At 35.8% G+C, this 21,177-nt stretch overlaps 1 protein-coding gene across 1 annotated transcript; it reads right to left on the bottom strand.

Moving 5' to 3' along the window:
* Window positions 1-14,765: 14,765 nt before the first annotated feature.
* Window positions 14,766-15,862, bottom strand: LOC110820389 (MLP-like protein 43). The gene is made up of 2 exons (XM_022049841.2): window positions 15,626-15,862; window positions 14,766-15,299 (listed from the first exon to the last, which is right to left on the bottom strand). The coding sequence occupies exons 1-2, from the start codon at window positions 15,810-15,812 to the stop codon at window positions 15,022-15,024; spliced, it is 465 nt and encodes a 154-aa protein (XP_021905533.1). The 5' UTR covers window positions 15,813-15,862; the 3' UTR covers window positions 14,766-15,021.
* Between the last annotated feature and the right edge of the window lie 5,315 nt (window positions 15,863-21,177).

Genomic DNA, 21,177 nt, shown 5'->3' with positions numbered 1-21,177 from the left:
TTTACCATTTTTCTTAATCTCAATTATCTAATCAAACACAAAATACGTAAACCAGTAATAGACACCAAACAAGGCAACACAACATCGGGTTCACAATAATTCAAAGCATAATAATTGAAACCGTGATTCATGCATATGAAACCATAGAATAAACACATCAGATACCATACTGCATTCAAAACTGTAAAATAAATCAAACAACACCTGACCGAAAATTTACTAGATTCGGGCTCCATTAGCGACCTTAATCAATTATATATATCTATTAATTCATAAAATACCGTTTTATCATTTATTAGGCTTTAATGCCATGATAGGAAATAGGGTGAGAGATCCTTACCTGTTTTGGAATCTGAAATCGGGTTCTCACTGCGCCTACGGACAGTCCCTAGATTCCCTGAATTTTTCTCCGAAAACTGAAACACACTTCCGGTACCTGCACATATCCCCAAAAAACCCCAAATCAGACCCAGGGCCCTTTCGGCCAATTTTAGAATTCTGGCACAGCGGATCCGCCGTGCTCCGGCGACGGTGCCGCCGCCTATGGCGACGATCTACCTCGGGTTAGCCGTTTTCGGTCGAATTCGGCCAAACTTGCATAGGTTCCTATGATAAAACACCCCTAGAACCCTCAATGGGCTAAAAAATTCCAGAAAACCGAGACTTACCGGTGGTGAAGCTCTCAGGTACGACGGTTCCTCCAGCGCGAGTTGCGATTTGGTGTTTTGCTCCGGTCAACCTGTAGAGAAAAGGACGGTGGTCACAGTGGTATAAAAATTACATCAAACAAGAAACGGGAAGGGCCTCATCAGAAGCAAAAATCGAGGAAATCCGGCGGCGCCGCTGGACTTCGGCAGTGTTTTTCGACCAATCAGCTAGTGGTTTGGCTCCGATTTGGCCACAAAGAGGTTCGACATCAAAAAACGAGCCAAGAGAAGAAATTTTTACCTCGTTTGGTTGCCGAAAAGTCCTCCAGTGCGGCGGCGGGTGGCGGCGGCCGGTTCCTCCGGTGGCTGGGTCGTCTTCTCCGGCGAGGGTTCTGGCGTCTAGGGTTTGGGGTTGGGTGTGGATGCGATTATTTATAACCCTCCCATTTTAATCTGAGCCATCCATCATGATTTAATCTGTACCGTCCGATCGCGATTAAATTAGAAATAAATCTGGGTCGTCCATCGCGATACGATATGGGTCGTCCGTGCATGATCAAATCTGGGTCGTCCGCACACGTGAGATCTGGGCCGTCCACGCGTGCCTTTGATTTGGGCCGTCCGTGCTCGCGGGAACGGATCTGGGCCGCCTGATCGCGTGCACGTGGATCGCCAACATGTCCCCGTCCTGCGTGGCTTCCCGCGTCAGCGTCCCTGCCACACGACATGTCTTGGTTGGCCGGGGCTGCTGACCGGGCTGCTGTCGTGGCTACTAACGTGGCACTATTTTTTTAAATTAAGTTTTGACCCCTGGTTTTCAATTTTCTCTTCAAAAACATCCCCAAAATCCAAATTTTCACCCATTTTTTTCAAAATCAATTTCAATTAAATCCAAAAAATAATTTTACCCCATTTTATTATTATTTTTATTTTTATTTCTTTTAAATTAAATTAAAACCTTATAAATAAAAAATTAAAATAGAATAAAGTTAAACAAAAATTCTAATAAAAATTAAAATAAAATAAAAATAAATAACAAAATAATAAAGAAAAATTTTGGGTGTTACAAGTAAGGTAGTCTGCTCGAGCCAGAATCCATACTTACTCAATTTTACATACAATTTTTTTTTCTGAGAACCTGCAAAACTTGAGTCAAATGGTGAGTGTGTTCCTTTATACTTTTTGAATAGAACAGGATATCATCAATAAATACAACGACGAACTAATACAAAAATTGTTTGAAAATCTTGTTCATCAAATCCATAAATATGGTTGGCGCATTGGTTAGTCCAAATGACATGACTAGGAACTCATCGTGTTCGTACCTGCTTCGGAAAGCTATTTTAGGAATGTCTTCTGTCTTGATCTTTACCTAATTGTAACCTGAACAAAGGTCTAATTTGGAGAAGACCTGGGCACCCTGTAACTGATAAAAAATGTCATCGATCATGGGGAGGGCATACTTGTTTTTAATCGTGACCCTGTTTAGTCCCCTATAATTAATACATAACTTTAATGTCTCATCTTCATTCCTTGCAAATGTGACTCCAGCATCCCAAGGGGACACACTATGTCGGATGAACCAACTATTCTACAATTCATTTATATGTTTCTTTAGCTCTTTAATCGTAACATGACTCATGCGGTAAGGGACAACTAAGATAGGCTGGGTGTCTGACTGAAGATCTATGGTGAATTCAACTTTTCTGTCAACTGGCAGTAAATTTCTCTCAGACTACCAGAATCTCTCGAATGTAAATTTCTTTCTTAGGTTTCCCAACGTCACCATGCGCCATCATACGCGTGTTATGGAAAATGTCAGGCACTAATGATCAAATCATCATATTTAGTCGCCACCCTTTTATCTTTCTTCCTTAATTAATTTTTTTTCTTCTTTTTTTCTCCTTTTTTTCATTTTTTTTTTCTTTTCTCTTTCTTTTTTTTGTCTTCCTTTTTCCTTCCTTCTTCTTCTTCCTATTTTCTCGTAGCTTGCTTTTTTTTTCTTCTTCATCCTTCTTTCTCGCAACTCCTCTTCTTTTTCTTTATTCTTTCTTTTTCCTTTATTATTATTATTATTCTTCTTTTTCCTTTTCTTTTCTCTCTCTCCTCTTTTTCTCTCTACCCGACCACGATTTTTCTCTGTCTTCTTCTCATTCTTCTCCTCTTCCCTTTTTTTTCCTTTCTTCTTCTCTTCTTTTTCTTCTTCTTTCTTTTCCTTTTCTTCTTCCTTTTCTTCCCGCGACGTCTCCCCTTCTGCCGCGTCTCACCTCCTCGACTGCTGCTCACTCCTCTTCCTCACACGGCCAAGGCTCCTCCCCTCACTCCGCTCTCTCGACCCCAATCCTCACTCAACTCGGCCTCCTCTCTCACCCACTCGAACTTAACTCATCTCTTTTCTTTCCTTTTCTTTTTTCTTCTACTCTTTCATTACATATATATATACATATTTGTTGCCTGGTTTATTCTCCTTCTCTCTACATTTTTTTTAATTTATAATTAATTGTGTATATATGTTTTATTATATATTTTTTTCTTTTATACCCCGCTGGGCACAGCTGGATATTACAAATCTCCCTCCCTTAAAATAACTTGGTCCTCCAAATTAAACATCACAAAATTGAAATCACTTACCTCCCTACTTGGGAAAATATTTCATGTTGTAAAGAATTTTTCTCTCGTTAAGAATATGCTTATCTTTATTGGGGAATCTTTTTCACTTGGAGAAATTTCTCTTGGGTTGGAACCTTCTCTCCTCCTAAAAAATTTATCTTTTAAATTTTCATTTGCAAGAACATGAAATACCTATCCATGTATTCTATTGACACTTTCGTCAATAGATTAGAGTGATTATGACATATTCTTTAACAGAATTGTTTTATCTTCTGATGTTTTCTTTTTCAATTTCTTACTAGTGAAGGTCTATAGGTTTAAGGGTATTTTCGTACCCCAATAATATTTATATTCTTTTTTATTGTAAGGGAGCTTTTTTTAAAAAAAAATTATCGTTGTAATGATTCTGTTTTTAGAACATTTCCTTAGGGACTTTGTTTCTTTTTTCTTAAGAATTTAATTTTATAAGCACGGTCATTTAAGAACTTAGGTTCCAATCAAGTGGTGATGGTGGTTCATCACGCTTCCGTTGCACTACTTTGATGAGAGATATTGAAAATTTTTCGAATAGTTGAATGTGAGGACAACTCCTACAACCATACCCCTCACCTACAAATTTTTTTTTTTCTAAGAGTACTAGAACTCTTAGAAATGAGAATTCAAATTAGATGTTGTTTGATTTTAATTCCTAGAATGACAGTTTATTTCTTACGAATCCAGTTATTTATTTTTCTAGGATTCAGAACCACTACTAGAGTCTTTAAACGAAATTGGAAAAGAATTTTGGAACAGTGAGAGTATTTGTTTTCCCTAGAGGGATACAATGAAAATTCTTAAAAAAATTTAAATCGCCATTTGGCTCTTTATCAGGATTAGAATTTGTTAGGTAGAGTATATCTATTTAGGGAGTTCTCTTATTTTTGATAATTTCTGCATATTGGGAAATTTTCTCACTCGAGATATTTTCTTTCCACCTAAGGGATTTTTCTTATTTAAAGAATGTTGCTCTCATTTGAGAAACCTCCCCAATAGGATTTTTTTTATTGAATCCCAAATTTTCTTAGAGATATTTTTGCATAAGATGGTCTCAAAGATCGAACGATCAATAGTCTAGAATAAGTAATTCTTTACTTTGAGGTCCTTCAACTTTAATCCCTCAATTTCTATTTTTTACATATCAGACACAGTTGTTCCAATTGCTGATTCTGGAACCCCTTCCAAAACGACTTACCAGTACTCTTTATATATGAGGAAATTTTCCATCAACGTGCTCCAATAATCATAGTGACCATTGAAGTGAGGAATTGTAAGTTGTACAAAATTATCAAATGCATTGACAATAATAATTTTAGCAAAAGAAAATCTACTACTTTTCTTATACGAACCAGAAACTTGCGGCTCTAATACCACTATTGACTCAAATATAATAGATTGTAGAAATACGATTGATAGAATAAGAAGACAGAAACTAAACTTAAAAGTTTATCTAAAGTGATAGTAAATTAGCCTATAAATAGCCATTACAATCAGTAAACAACTAACTCATAATTCCTATAAAATATGAAATAATACTCCCACTAACATAAACTGAAATGCTAAAACTTAGGAACCATCAAAGCAATAACTATAAAAATCTGTAAAAATAAAATATCTTCAGCAAATAACTAAGTTACTATCAACACGATCAACTAAAAAGTTAAAGATAAGGAAGAAAGCCTCCGGTTTAGGAACAAATGGCGATGAAGAGGCATAATCTACAGGTGATGAAGAAATGGATAAGGTGAAAGACATGGAGATTGTTGTTACCGAGAAGAGAATTGTGTGGAAGTAGAAAGAGATAGAATGAAGGACAATGGTACCTGAAGTCACGAAAGAATCTCATTTCGAAATAAACTTACAAACACTAGGAATTCCGAGAAGAGAATAAAAGAACTTAGGATTAAGGATGAGGACATGGTTATCAATTTGGAAAATGGTCTCCCTACAATTTCATTCCCTGACAGAGTTCATAACTACATTTCTCAATCCATGAAGAACCGTGTGATTATATGATTTTTGAGCAGAGCCATTATGTAACACCCAAGTAAAATAAAATTTTATTTTTTTATTTTTATTTATTTGATTTTTATTTAATTTAATGAAAATAATAATAATAATAATAATAAAATTGGGTAAAAATATTATTTGAATTTAATTGAAATTGATTTTGGGAAAAAAGGGTGAAAATTTAGATTCTGGGAGTGTTTTTGAAAAGAAAATCGGAAACCGGGGGTCAAAACGTAATTTAGAAAAATTGTGCCGCGTCAGTACCCACCTCAGCAGCCACGTCAGCGGCCCGGTCAGCAGCCCCGGCCAACCAGGAACCGCTGTGTGGCAAGGCAACGCTGACCAGGGAACGGGCCACGTGGGCGATCCGCGTGTGCGCGGTCGGATGGTCTAGATCCGTTCCCGCGCTCACGGACGGCCCAGATCAAACGTGCGCACGGACGGCCCAAATCAAATTCCAATTAAATCGCGATCGAACGGTTCATATTTAATCTTGATGGACGGTTGAGATTAAAAGGCAAAGGGTATAAATAACCCACCCACACCTGAACACAAAAACCCTAGCCACCAGTGCCTCGCCGGAGAAAAAGAACCAGATGCCGGAGGACCCGGCCGCCGCCACCCGCCGCCGCACCGGGGAAGTTCCCGACCGCCGATCGAGGTAAATTTTCTCCTCCTTGCTCGTTTTTCGATGCTGAGTCCGCCTATGGCCAAACTGGAGCCAAACCACCAGCCAAACAGTCGAAAAACCCAGTCGAAGCCCAGCGGCGCTGCAACGCCCCTCCTCGATTTTTACCTCCAATGAGGCCCTTCCCGGCTTCCGTTCGATGCAAATTTTATACCATTGTGATCACCGTTCTTTTCTCTACAAGTTGATCAGAGCCAAACATCAAAATGCGACTCACACCGGAGGAGCCGCCGCACCCGAGAGCACCGCCGTCAGTAAGTCTCAGTTTTTTGTGATTTTTTGGCCCACCGAGGGCCCTAGGATTTTTCTATCACAGGGACCGATGCAAGTGTGGCCGAATTTGGTCGAAAACGGCCAACTCGAGGCGAATCGCCGCCGCACCGGAGCACGGCGGAGCCGTCGTAACGGAATTCTGATATTGGCCGAAAGGGGCCCTTGGTTTGATTTGGGATTTTTTGGGTCACGTGCAGGTACTGATAGTGCTTTTTAATTTTTCAAAAAAAATTCAGAGAAATTAGGGACAGCCCGTAGGTGCACTGTAGAGTCGATTTTAGACCCCGAAATAAGTAAGGACCCCTCACCCTGTTTCCTATCACGGTATTAAAGCTAAATAAATAATTAAATGGTACTTTGTGACTTTATAGATGTATAATTGATTAAGGTTGCCAATGGAGCCCGAGTCTGATACAGTGTTGGTCTGTTATTGTTTGATCTAATTTCCAGTATTAAATGCAGCATGATGTTTGATGTAATTATGTTATGGTCTCGTATGCATGAATTATGTTTCTTTTATTATGGTTTGTATTATGGTGAACCCGGTACTGTATTGTCTTATTTGGTGTCAATTACTGGTTTATATGTTTTGTATGATTGGATGATTGAGATTAAGAAAAAAGGCAAAAAGGTTATGTGAATTGATAAGTGGAAAATGTGGACAGCCTGACTAGATATCATGGGAGATGGTGGACGGACCAAGTCCGTAGGGAACCTTACCGAGAACGTGATCTCTCATACCGGATGGGGTGTGAAAACCTTATGTGTTTTGGCGCCCATACCGGACGGGGTATGGGGACGGCCCGTTTCACCCTCATACCGGACGGGGTATTGAGGTTCATGATTTTGGCGCCCATACCGGACGGGGTATGTGGACGGCCCTGGAATCAGGTTGTAATGTTAATGGGTCACAGGTAGCGGGGACCCCCTATGGATCCCCAGGGATACTAGTAGGCTGGTAAAAGAGGAAATCTGTTTCCTGATGATTAAAATGTAAAGGTGTGATATATGTTATGTTATAAAGTGTGTATGATTTCATGATATTATAAGGTTATTATTTTCATATGTTATTTTCATGGATCTCGCCGAGGTAAGTGGACAGTAAAGGATTTTATTATTGATAAATGAATTTGTTATAAATTATGCTCTATTGGTCATTTTTGTTTTCTACCCACCTTTACTTCTGTGGCGGTGAGATAATATGATGTCTTTACTGGACTGGTGTAGCTCATTCCTTATTTAACCATTTTAGATCAGGAAGACATTGTTCCCGAGCCCGTTCTGCAGGAAGACGGTGAAGAGGACGCCTAAAGACTCCATAGCTATATTTATAGTTCTTATCTCGAGTATTTCTTTTAGTTAGTTTGTTCTTTCATGTTTTGAGTACGTTTTGGTTATTGTATAAGGGATGTTAATAAAAATTTTTATTACGCTTCCGCATTTGACATTTTTAATACATATATTTCATTTAAATTTCCAGGGGCCGTTACACATTAGCTACTGCGCCTTACTTGGCTGCCTCCAAAATCTTTGGAGACCAACAGGAACCTTCCAACTCATTGGTATAAACAATGACTAAGCAAAGTTCACTGACCCTAATGATTTCATGCATACACTCACCGAGGGTCCATGAGTTATCTACGAACACTACCTAATAGTGCAACTATGGACATCGACTTTCTCCATCAACAATGATACGGTGACCTTTGTGGTAGCATCGGTGAAATTCCTTAGGCTTCCACTTGGATGAGAATTTGTCTTCTAGTTGGGACATTGGCTCCCAATGGGAAAGTGTTTCTCACTCCGGGTAACTTTTCTCTCATTTGGGAAATTCCCACCCCCCCCCCCCCATCCTCCTAAGAACTACTTTTTTATCTTAAAGGAAATTAAATATTTTTTCTAAGAGCTTGATTGCTGTCATTTGACTCTACGGGGTCAATAGGTCAATAAAAGGTTAAGACTCTGAGAGTTTTCCTTAACACCTATGAAGTTTAACAACGGTGGTTGGTTAAGTATCATCGTCTGTTAACTTCATGGTGAACCCCTAATTGGTTGAGTTCTAAGTTTGCCAGAAAATAACCTATGTGTATCGCTAGGTTTGTGAATACTGTTTGCCTATTTTTTATTTGAAAAACATTTTAGAGAAAGTCCGAAACATTTCTTAAGAGTCATTCTCCTAAATTCTGTTGGTCTTATGCCTCCTAAGGTTCTTATGCCTCATGTTACAAGGGTTGGTTCCGAGAAACGTGTGCTCTGATATCACCTATAACAGCTCGAACCCCAATGTTGGTGGGTACAAACGTTAGCACAATATTTTCAACTAGTAGAACATATAAATATTAAATATGCAGCGAAACTACACTTTAATACGCATTCTTTGTGATAAGATAATTATTTGTTTACAAATAATTAAGGCATTTAAATTAATTTATAAATCTAAAATAGAAACTAACAAAGTTTTCTTCACCATCTTCTATTGATATTGGACTTATTTCTCTTCTAATTTGATTTGGATGAGGGTGAATTGGGGTGAGCTTCACGAGTTCAGTAAGAAAAAAAAATTTATAACAGAGACTTACGTACATACATTCACGCAATATATAATATATAATAATTTTTATTATCAAAGAAAACGTCAAACAAGCATCACAATCAAAATACACAACAAAACAAATCATCACACAAAACATATTCTAATCCTCACTCTTATGACCTAATTCTTGTTCTCCTTTCAAATCACATTCACACTCGAAATATAACAATACTTTCAGAATATCACATCTAAGGTTTCATCGTGCGATATCGTTTATATCTTCATCAAGAAGAGGCAAAATGGATCCTCTCATCGTATGGATAGCATACACACATAAATTTCACAATAGGCATAGCAGTTACATTTGCTAGGTGACTCACACTCACAAATTCCTATCCACGTCTAAATTAGGTTTCAAACTCTATCCATGTGCAGGTTCAACATACCCGCTGAACTTCAACCACTGACGCACCTTCCCTTCATTGATTCAGACTAAACGAGTAGGCATTCAAGGTCCTTACACTCTACACTCTTTTCAAATCTCTCTCATTTTTAATTCACTTATTTCCTGCTTAAGATCTTAATTTCTATACATAATTAAACACAAACACACAGATAATTCACGATATCATTATGCACATCAGAACCATACATTTCTCAAATCACTTTATGAGTCATCTTGTACCAGATCGGACAGTAAGCACAGGATATTCAGATTTTTTGTGAAACTATACTAGATCACACAGAAAGTACAGTGTGTCGTATATCTGCACCAGATCACACAACAAGTGCAGTGTACCCAAATTCCACACGCACACACTGGTTATACATGTCACATGCATAACATATGTACACACATATTAATACACACACATATATATTATAATACAGACATGTATCTTCACTATATGTCTCAAACATAATATATATTAATATTCACATAAACATAATTTCTACAGATACATATGCACACGTTCATACTTAAACACGTACATACAATCACACACAACATATAATATACATATTTATTCACGTATTTGTTCTTATTAGTTATGTTTTTATCAATTCTATTCTTATCAATTTATATCACATTCATTGTATATTTTTACATATACACACACACATGAACACAAACAAATACAAATTAGACATACTAATTATATTCCTATTATACTACACATTTATTTAAACATTCATACACAGTGCACTATACATATACACATTTACATAAACATATAGTTTATATATCCGTATGGAATACAAATAATTTTTACCTATAGTGTGATCAAGAAAGTTTTGGAAATCCTTTCTAACTCGATGTATAGTCATATCGAAAATTCAAATACTGTTTGGATAATTTTTTTCATTTATAATAGAAACACATATTAAAGTATTAATAATTTTAAAAACCATATTACGCAAAATTAGGAATATATTTTATCTTGGAACACACAGTCTCGGTCGTCAACGTCACCACGCGCCATCATACACATGTTATCGAAAATGTCAAGCGTTAATGATCGAATCAATGTGCGTCGCCGTATGCAGCGCGCAACATCATATTTGGTCGCCACCCTTTCATTTTTCTTCCTTCATTAATTTTTTTTCTTCTCTTTTTTCTCTCCTTTTTTCTCCTTTTTCTTCTTTTCTTTTTTCTTTTCTTTTCTTTCTCTTTTCTTTTTTTTTTCTGACTTTCTCCTTTCTTCTTCTTCCTCTTCCTGTGGCTTCCTTTTTTTTTTCTTCTTCTTCCTCCTTTCCCGCAACTCCTCTTCTTTTTTTTTCTTTCTTCTTTTTTTTTTCCTTTCTTCTTCTTCTTCCTCTTCTTTTCTCTCTCTCTTCTTTCTTTCTTTACCCGACCCGGACTTTTCTCTGTCTTCATCTCCTTCTGTTCCTCTTTTTTTACCTCTCTTCTTCTCTTCTTCTTTCTTTTCCTTTTTTTCTTCCTCTTCTTCCCGCGATGTCTCTCCTTCCACTGCGTCTCACCTCTTCGACTGCCGCTCACTCTTTCTCCTCATGCGGCCAAGGCTCTTCCTCTCACTTCACTCTCTCGGCCCCAATCCTTACTTAGTTCAGCCTCCTCTCTCACCCACTCGAACTCAGCTCTTTTTCGCTTTTTTTTTCTTTTTTTTTCTGCTCTTTCATTACATATATATAAATATATACATACATATTTGCCACTTGGTTTATTCTTCTTCTCTCTACACTCTTCTTTTTTTTTTCTTAATTTATAATTAATTGTATATATATATATTTTTTATTTTATACCCAGCTGGGCACCAGCTGGGTATTACATTTTCTCTCTAATTTTTCTACAATCAATTAAAATATTCTCCATTAAAAATTTTCCAAAAGGGTAGATCATATGTAATATCCAGGCCCAAAACTTAGCTCGAGATTAATTTTAAAAATTTTTATTGAAGGTAAAATTAGGAAAAAATAGATGGATAATGAAATTGAAAATAATTTTGGGAAAAAGGGTGAAAAATTGGGTTTGAATGGTATTTTTGAAAGAAAAATCAGAAACTGGAGGTCAAAATGCAATTTAAGAAAAATGTGCCACGTAGGACCGCCTAGTCAGTGGCTCCGACGAACCGGAGGGCGCTACGTGGCAAGGCATGCTAACTCGATGCCACGTGGGAGACCACACTGGTAATCTGCGTACTCGTGATCGGATGGTCCAGATTTGTTCTCGCACGCGTGAATGGTCCGGATCTATTCCCTCATCAGGTGCGATCGAACGATCGCGATTAAACGCAATAAATGGTCTAGATTTATTTTTTCTTTAAACGCGATCGTACAGTCTAGATCAAATAGCTATGAACGGTTCAGATTTATTTTCTCTTTAAATGCGATCGGACGGTCGAGATCAAACACGATGAACAGCTTAGATTAAATGGAGACGGGTATAAATATCTCACTTCACACAGAACTCTATCCCTAGCCGCTAGCCCCCGCCGGAGAAGAAGAACCAGTCACCGAAGAATGGAGCCGACCGCTGCCCCCCGCCACGTCGGAGCCACCTCCGACCGCCAAAAGAGGTAAAAAATTTCTCATTCGCTCAAAATTTAATTTTGAACACCCCTATGGTCAGATTGGAGCAAAAAGATCGGTATATTAGTTGAAAACCGCGGGTAAAGCTCGGCAGTGTAACCACGGGTAACGTCCGGCGGCACCACCGCGAGAAAAATTAAAAACTACCTCCGTGAGCCCCTTTCTGATTCTCGTTTCATGTAATTTTTTCACCATCGTAATCACCATTCTGTTTTTCCGGGCAACTAAGCCTCCTTAACATATTTTCTCGCAATGATGAGTATAAAATCAGCCGAAATTGGCCAAAACTGGCCAAAAACGGCCAGTCCAAGACAAACTGCAGCCGCGGACGACAGTGTCATCATCGAAGCACGGCAGCGTCGCCGTGCCAAAATTTTAAAATTGGTCATAAAAGGTTTTTAACATCGATTTTAGATTTTTTGAAGTATTTCTAGATACTTGCGTGTTTTAATCTCTGAAAGAAAATTCTAAAAACCTGAGGACCACCAGTAGGCGCACTTGAAAGTTTAATATTTTATACACCGATTCAGGTAAGAATCTCTTACCTTATTCTCTGTTATGGAATTAAAGTCTAATGATAAATAATACAGTATTTTGCATAATTTAAAAACTTTGATAATTAATTACAAGTTACTAATGGAACCGGAACCGTTTATTTATTACTATTTGTCATTTTTTAACTGATTGATTGATCTTACAGTTTTAAATGCATAATAATACACTAGAGTTGGTAAGATGATTCAATTGTACTTTCTTGATATATGTATTGCTTATCTTGCGTGATTTATAAAAAAATTGTGAAATTGAAAATTAGATATGAACGAAAAATTCCTTGACTAAGTGAATGAACGAATGGTAGCTTTACTAAATATCTTGGGAGATGGTAAACGAACCGAGTATATAGGGAACCCTACCGTGAACGTTGCATCATACCGGATGGAGTATCGAGAATTGATATTTTGGCACTCATACTGGACAGGGTATGGGAACGACCCGTTTTACTCTCATACCGGACGAGGTATGGGGACGGCCAATTAGTTGACAATATTGAATAATGGTTCACACGTAGTAGAGACATCCCAACAGACCCCCCATGGATACCAGTGGGCAAATAAAAAGGGGAAAGTTATTGTTCTACCTAATTGAATATGAGATTATGATTATGTTTGTGTTATTACCTTTACAAGTCCGTTTTTGAAAATCTCACTACGGTAAGTATGCAATAAATAGTTTTATTAATGATAAATGAATTTACTTAAATTAAGAGATCCATTAGTTATTTTTATTACCTTTATCAACATTCATTTCTTTATTGGTGAGTAGTGTGATATTCTTACTATACTAGTGTACTCACCCTTCATTAATCATTTCAGACCAAGATGACCAAAATTCAAATCTTAATCAACAAAGAAGTTGTGAATAGTTTCACCATCCGGATTTCCTTCAGAGGCTAGTGAAGGTTGTTTTAGGACACATAATCGCTTACTTTTCATTTATTTCTTGATTTTTCGTAATTTCTTTTAGATGGGTCATTTACGTAGTTCTATTGGATATTTTAAATTATTGTATAAGGAATGTAAACCCTAACTCTATTATTTCGTTTTCGCATTTAATTTATAATTTTATTTTCTTTTAAATTCTGGGTTGTCATATCATATCTACTCTAATAGTCAAAAAAATTAATTGTTATTAATTTTTTAGTTAAAGCAATATTTAATTTCTACAATTGTTTAGGAAATTTATTTCCTTACATCGTCTATGATTTTACTCTATAAATATATTTTCAATTTTTAATTGTAATCATTCAAGTTTAAATAAATAAAATTATAAAGGTTATTTCAACTAATAAGATGTCTTCATCCTTCTTGTTGAGTAAAGAGTTTGATCAATTTATTAAGGTATCCCTTGTGGTACTTTTTCTATTTCTATTCTTTTAATTTTTCAATAATCATAGTTCTTATCATTCTATTGATAAGGGAGTAAATAGGAAAGGTTTTTATAAGATTTAAGTTGTTGATCCTGTATTCTACATCATATTGGCTAATTTATTAGAACTATACAAGAACTCTGAAAAATAATATTATTAATTAGAACTAAGTGTATGAATCCTAAGAGAGGAAAGATAGAGAGAATGAGCAAGAGGCACACAACAATTTATATTTTCATATTCACAGTCTGCTACTGTGAAAACATATCCCTTACAACATGGAAACTAATTTGGATGTTTTTTTTTTTGCTAGGATATTAACTACATTTGAATTTTCTAAAGAAAACCATGATTAATTATATAGTTTTTATACTAATTGTATTTTCGCAGGCATGACGTGTAAAGCCAGATGTAAATTCTTTGTACTGCATGATTAGCAATTATTAATATTATACTTGCATAAACTAGAAGCTCGTATTACGTTTTCAATGCTCTATTAAGGCAATGGATTAGTCTCACGAGATTGAGCGATGAAATTGCTTGGCTTATTTTTACAGTTCTATGGATGTGCTTTATGTCGTGGATCTGCTTGTGTTCTAGTTCAGGAATTTTTCTGCACTCTATTATATATATATATATATATATATATATATATATTCCTGTCAAAAAGATCAACATCTAGCGAAATAATATATGGTGTATATTCTGCTCTGTCTGTACCACGGTAGACAACATTATTGTTTAAACTTGTTAAACTGTTCTATACGGAAAAAGAGGTATCTGTATAAATAGCATTCATATAAATAGCATACAGATGCAATGTTGTTTAGTTGATCAATTCTTTTGTAACTAAAGGAGTAGTCTTTTATCCCTCCTTCAGAATGAAACCAGAAGAAGTTCTTTTATATTTTTCTTCTGCTTACACTTCTGTTTCTTCCAAAGTTTACCTCTGTTCAGTTATATATATAAATTCATAGGCATCAATACATATGAACATTAACGAGGTGTACATATCATCATTTATTTAAGACATGAAATCTTTAAGTAGTTACAAAGATGAAACTCCAAACAAGGGGAAATTGACATCATTAGGAAAATGATTACACCACACATGCAAATACAAGCTATAATTTATTTGACATGGATTATTATAATAATTTAAAGAACATAAACACACAAAGTTCCCTCAGATCACAAACAGCATGCTACATATATGTGTATATATATATATATATATATATATATATTATGCTTGCTCGGTCAGGTGAGCATCAATGTCCTTGGACAAGTCCAGAACAAGAGCAAGCAATGTTTCTGGATGTGCAACTTTGTCACTTATCTTCTCGTATTCCAGAAGCCAGTGAACTATGCTGCCTTCACCATTTTGTTTTGGGGTAACTTGGATATTAAAAGAGAAGCTCTTGTACTCCTTCAGCAGATCTCCTTCAATCAACTTGAATCTAATAAAGTTTTTTTCAGAATCTATGGCTTCAATGACCTCCTTTGCAATACATTTCTTCCCATCTGTAACATTAACACAAAAAACAAATAAATTAATATACATTTTTCTCAGAAAAAAAAAAATAGAAAAAACTCATTAGTAGAAAAGAGTAAGTAGCAGGAAAAAAAACCATATAACTGCACCCAAGAACATAACTAAAAAGAAGCAATAAAAAAAGGTAGTTAATTAACAGGAAGATAAGATATCATGGATGCTTTTTGCACAAATAAACAAGATAACTTTGCAAGGAAACTGGCGACTAAAAGACAGAGAAGGTCAAACTAGCGTATGTATATAATATAATATAATATTATAATATTTACATATGTGTTCTAAGCATGTAGCGTACCATGAACATAATCCCAGCAAATAATACTGCCGACTGTGCCCCAATCACCTTCATGTAAATCACAGCTGTTAACTATGCCGGGACTGGCGCTGGAACAATGGTGTGGCTTATGAGTGAATATCTCATGAAACTTTTCAGCTGAAGCCTTAATCTCTAAATGAGCTTCTAGCTTACCCTGCAAACTCATTGTTGATATCTTCTAGCAACAGACTAAGAAACTGAGTTTTGATGCTCATCCATTTCACATCCATTTATAGTTGCCACAAAGGTAAGTCATAGTTCCAACACTTATTTTTGCTTTTTTAATAATTAGTTATTTTTTAACCTCAGCTCTCATTTCAGCATTAGATACATGAATTTCAACAACAATTTTTTAACTGAAGAACTTGTTATGTTTTTTTCCACTAACAAAATTTTTAAATTGGAATTATTATTTGAAATTATTTTTATTATATTATGATTAATATTTGTATATTACCTAATCTATAAATATATATATATATTTATTACTAAAAAAAATTATAGTTAATTTCACTATTAATTATCAATATTTTTAAAAAAAGTACAAGTACTAATTACCTCAAACTATTATATACTTTTAATATCTCATATTGATAAATAATGTTTAACTTCAATTCCACTTTTAATATCTTATTTTTAGATAAATGTTAAGTTCTTGTTTGAGTTGTGGCAAGGAGTTAGTGCATGTAAATATTTGTAGTCTTATCTTAAACAACAACAAATAACGTATTCTATTTTTTTATGATCATACGAGACTGATGTGAATATAAGTCAAATTTCTTCAGTTCAAATAGGAAGTTAAAAATAAGAGTGTAAAGCATTTAAAGGTTCTGAGGAGTGATTTAAGGTGTAAGTATATTATGCAAATACTATAATTCCCGATGCAGTATGTTCTGTTCTGCATATTTTATAATTTCATTAGGTTCAATAGATCCAAAGGACACCAGAAGATTACGTGAAAGCGAAAAACAAAGTAATCAAGAGGATATGATCTTCAGATGTAAGGGTAAGGCAATACATGATGGTAATGTTAAAGGAGTCATGATTTTAATTTTCAATAGTTAATATAAGAGACTTAAGAAGGAATTTATGTATGTATATATATTGTATATATATATATATATATATATATATATACACATACACACACCTGAGTGCAGACGTACAGAGTATTAATTGTATGTATTAATTGTAGTCCTTATGGCGAGGGGTTTACACCTCACTTTCAAGTACGATATCATTTTTTAATATTTAAACAACTTAAATATAATAAATTTATTTTTTGACTAATTAAAAATAGATTAAATCATTATCAATTATATTTAATTATTTATCTAAATCATATCTTACATTTAAAATTTATTTTAAAAATAAAAATAAAATATCTGCAAAAGTTACTTTTATATACGTATAATGTAGTAAAATTTTCTTTATGTGGTGGTGCCTTGAAATTTTGAAAGCCCAAAGAGAAATTATTGCTTTAAAATATCTGAAACTTAAATAAAAATAAATTTATAAATTAAATGCATAAACAAAATAATAGAGTTAGGGTTTACATTTCTAACACAATATTTTAGAATGTCCCACAGGATTACGGATATGTCCCTTCTAAAAGAATAAACAAAAATCAAAGAAATAAACGAAAAACAAAAAACTAAACAATCATAGAACGACCTTCACTGGCTCTTAAAGGGAATGCGAGTGGTGAACTATTCACAACCCCTTTATTGATCGAGACCTAAATCTTGGTTCCCTTGATCTGAAATAATTAATGAATAAGTGAGCTACACTAACCCAATAAAAATATCACACTAATCATATATACGAAAAACTAAATATTGGTAAAAATTAAAAAAATAACTAATTAAGCCCTTAATTTAATATAAATTTATTTACTATAAAGAAAGTCATTTATTCCATATTTGTGTAACAAGTCTTTCCCAACAATAACTTATGAAAATTCATATTCATGCACTATTATTTATCACATTGAAGATAACAAGAAATGATCATTTTATATTTTTACCCGCTTACCGGTACCCCTGGGGGTCCATAGGGATGTCCTCCTACTCATGAACTCAATATCTAATTAAACAATTAACCAGCCATCCCCATACCCCGTCCGGTATGGGTGTCAAACATGCCACCACCTCGATACCCCATCAGGTATGAAGGTGAACTATAACTCCCAAACCTTACTAGTAAGGGACTTTCTAGCCCCGTCCAACTGAGGTAATGTTCACGATAGGATTTCTTATGTATTGAACCCGTCTACTCTTTTCCGGGTACCCAATAGGTCTTCCCTATACAGATTTTAATTAGCATAATAATCAACCATGCAATAATCTTATCTCATTTTATATTCATTGTTCACTTAAATAACAATATAGTTTAACATAATCAAATAATCAATAACCGAAATACCAGCATACAATGCAGGGGAAACAAATAATAAAATAACCAAAAAGATACTAAAAACCATCAATTGAGTTACAAACAATATAATAGTAAACAAATTTAGGCAATACAGAAAAATAAATAGGAAATCAAAACGACTGTGAACTAACCGATTTCGGTTCCACTAGTGACCTGTAATTATTTTTAAGATTCTCTAATTTTTCATAAAAACTCACAATTATTAAATATAAGTCTCAATTTGCCGTAATAAAAAAAGGGTGAGAGATCTTGACCCGAATCAGTGTACAAAACACCAAACTTTCTACTGTACTTACTATCGGTCTTCGAGTTTCTTGAATTTTTTTGCGGGGATTAGAACACACTTCACATACCTAAACATACCCCAAAAATCCAAAATCAGTGTTAAACATTCTTTATAGCCAATTTCAAGGTTTTAGCACGGCGGCACCGCCGTGCTCCCGCGACGACACCACCACTCGCGGCGACAGTTTACCTTGGCCTAGCCATTTTTGGCCGATTTTTGTCAGTTTCGGCCGTCTTTATATATATCCCTGTGAAAAAATACATTAGGGGCCTCAATTGATCCAAAAAAATCGCACAAAATGAAAAACAGGAATGGGCTCATCGGAGGAGGTTGCAAGTTTTACTTGCAGCGGCGCAGCTGGACTTTGCTCGCAGTTTTTGGCTCACCCGCCGTTCGTTTTGCTCTGATATGACCATAGGAGTGCTCAGAATCGAATTTCGAGCAGGTAGAAGAATTTTTACCTTCTTTGGCAGTCGGAGGTGGCTCTGGTACGATATTGGTCGGTGGTCGACTCCCTTATTCGGCGACTGGTTCTTCTTCTCCGGCAGGAGGCTGGAAGCTAGGGTTCGGATTCAGTTGATGCCAAATACTTATACTCATCTTGAATTAATCTAAACTGCTCATCGCGTTTGATCTCGATTGTTTGATCGCGCTTAAGGAGGAAACGAATCTAGGTCATTCATCACATTTGATCTCGATCGTCCCATCGCATTTAAGAAAGAAATGAATCTAGATCGTTCATCATAATTTGATCTTGACCGTTCGATCATGTTTAAAGGGAGAAAAAATCTGAGCCGTCCACGCGCGCAAGATCGATCCTTAACAATTCAATCGCTGGGCATACGAATCATCTGCGTGGCATGTTTGATCCCTCAAATTTATCTCCCTCTTACTTAATCAAATAGTTGGGAATACTAGGCTTTAAAGTTTGATTCTAACTCCTATGTGGCTACTCTCTGTGTGTGATTCTGTCATAAGACCTTAACAAAGGAAATTTTCCTGTTGCAGAGTACTCTGCTCTTTTGGTCTATACTGCCCACTGATATCTTCTCATAGGATAAATTCTCCTAGAGTGAAAGGGGCTCGTGGGCCAAGATGTGAGAGGAGTTTTAGTTGTATTTACATAGTATGGACACATGGAACACATTATGGACCTTGGATAGCTCTGGAGGTATTGTCAGTTTGTAGGCTGCAGTACCAATTCTGTCTAAGATCTCAAATGACCTAATAAACTGGGGATTTATTTTTTCTATCTTGCTGAACCTACTGATTTCTTTGAAATAGGTGACCTTGAGGAACACTCAATTATCTTCCTTAAATTCTAAATCCCTCCTTCGAGTGTTCACATAACCTTTATGTCTGCTCTGAGCTGTCTAGATGTTCTTCATAATCTTAACTATTTTGGCTGTAGTCTCCTCCATAATATATAGGCCGAATAATTTTCTATCACTCATCTCTTCCCAATATATCAGTGATCTGCAGGGGTGACCATACAACGCCTCGTACGGAGCCATGCTGATACTTGTCTGGTAGTTGTTATTGTAGGTGAACTCTATTAAGGATAAATGATCATCCCAATGGCCCCCAAAATCAAGAATACAAGCTTGAAGCATCCTCTAGTGTGTGAATCGTCCTTTCTGATTGTCCATCGGTTTGAGAGTGGAATACGGTACTAAGAGACAGTTTCGTTCTCATAACTTACTGAAAACTAGACCAGAACTGAGAAGTGAACTTGGGGTCCTATCGGCAGAGACTCGAAATTCTGAATTTACTCCCTACTCTGCATTTTTCAAAGCTGCTAAAGTGGAATTGGCGGATTGGTCTTCCTTTATTCTTTGGATCAACTCAAGTTAAACAATTAGGTGAGTCAAACATGTAACTCTCTTCAGGTCCTGAAGTCGTATCTGTTGTGTGGCCCCAATTACTCTGCATTCTAAAACTATTAGGTAAGCTAACATATCTGCACTTTTTTTACTAAGTGTGTTGGCTACCACATTGCCCTTATCCGAGTGGTACAAAATGTTGCAGTCGTAGCTATTGAGGAGTTCTATCCATCATCTCTGACATATGTTGAGATCCTTTTGAGTGAATATATGTTTCAAGCTCTTATGGTCGGTATAGATCTAAAAAGTCTCTCCATACAAGTAATGGCGCAAAGTCTTCAAGACGTAGATAATCGCGGCAAGTTCTAAGTCGTGGGTAAGGTAGTTTTTCTCATAACTCTTCAACTGCCTAAGTCTATAGGCTATGACATTCCCATGCTGCATCAGAATACAACCCAACCCCAGGTAGGAGGCATCACTATAAACTGTATATCCACCTATCCTACTCGGCAAGGCTAACACGGGTGTAGTAGTCAACAACTTCTTTAGTTCTGAAAAGCTCATTTCACAGTTCTCGTTCCACTCAAACTTGACGTTTTTCTTTATGAGTCGAGTCAAATGAGCAGTTAGACTATAAAATCTCTCAACAAACCTGCGGTAATAACCTACCATTTTCAAAAAGCTACGAATCTTCTTGACTGATGTCAATTTCTCCCAACCAAGAACTGCCTTACGGTTCACTAACACTTTATCCATTGATATGATGTGTCCTATGAAGGTAGTCTGCTCGAGCAAGAATCCATACTTACTCAACTTTACATACAATTTTTTTTTTCTGAGAACCTACAAAACCTGAGTCAGATGGTGAGCGTGTTCCTCTCTACTTTTTAAATAGACCAAGATATCATCAACAAATATAATGAAGAATTGATCCAAGAATTGTCTGAAAACCCTGTTCATCAAATCCATAAAGATGGCTGGTGCAC

This window comes from Carica papaya, chromosome 1, assembly GCF_054855325.1.
Source record: "Carica papaya isolate Zhongbai chromosome 1, ASM5485532v1, whole genome shotgun sequence".
Taxonomy (NCBI): Eukaryota; Viridiplantae; Streptophyta; class Magnoliopsida; order Brassicales; family Caricaceae; genus Carica; species Carica papaya.
The sequence above is the reverse complement of the archived record's forward strand: the minus strand, read 5'-3'. Positions and strand labels throughout refer to the sequence as shown.

What these genes read in the sequence shown, in the direction of transcription:
- LOC110820389 (XM_022049841.2), bottom strand. Translation starts at nt 15,812, where the DNA reads ATGAGTTTGCAGGGTAAGCTAGAAGCTCATTTAGAGATTAAGGCTTCA. An exon ending in TTGCTGGGATTATGTTCATG is followed by an intron (nt 15,300 to 15,625) that starts GTACGCTACATG and finishes TTAATGTTACAG; the next exon opens with ATGGGAAGAAATGTATTGCA.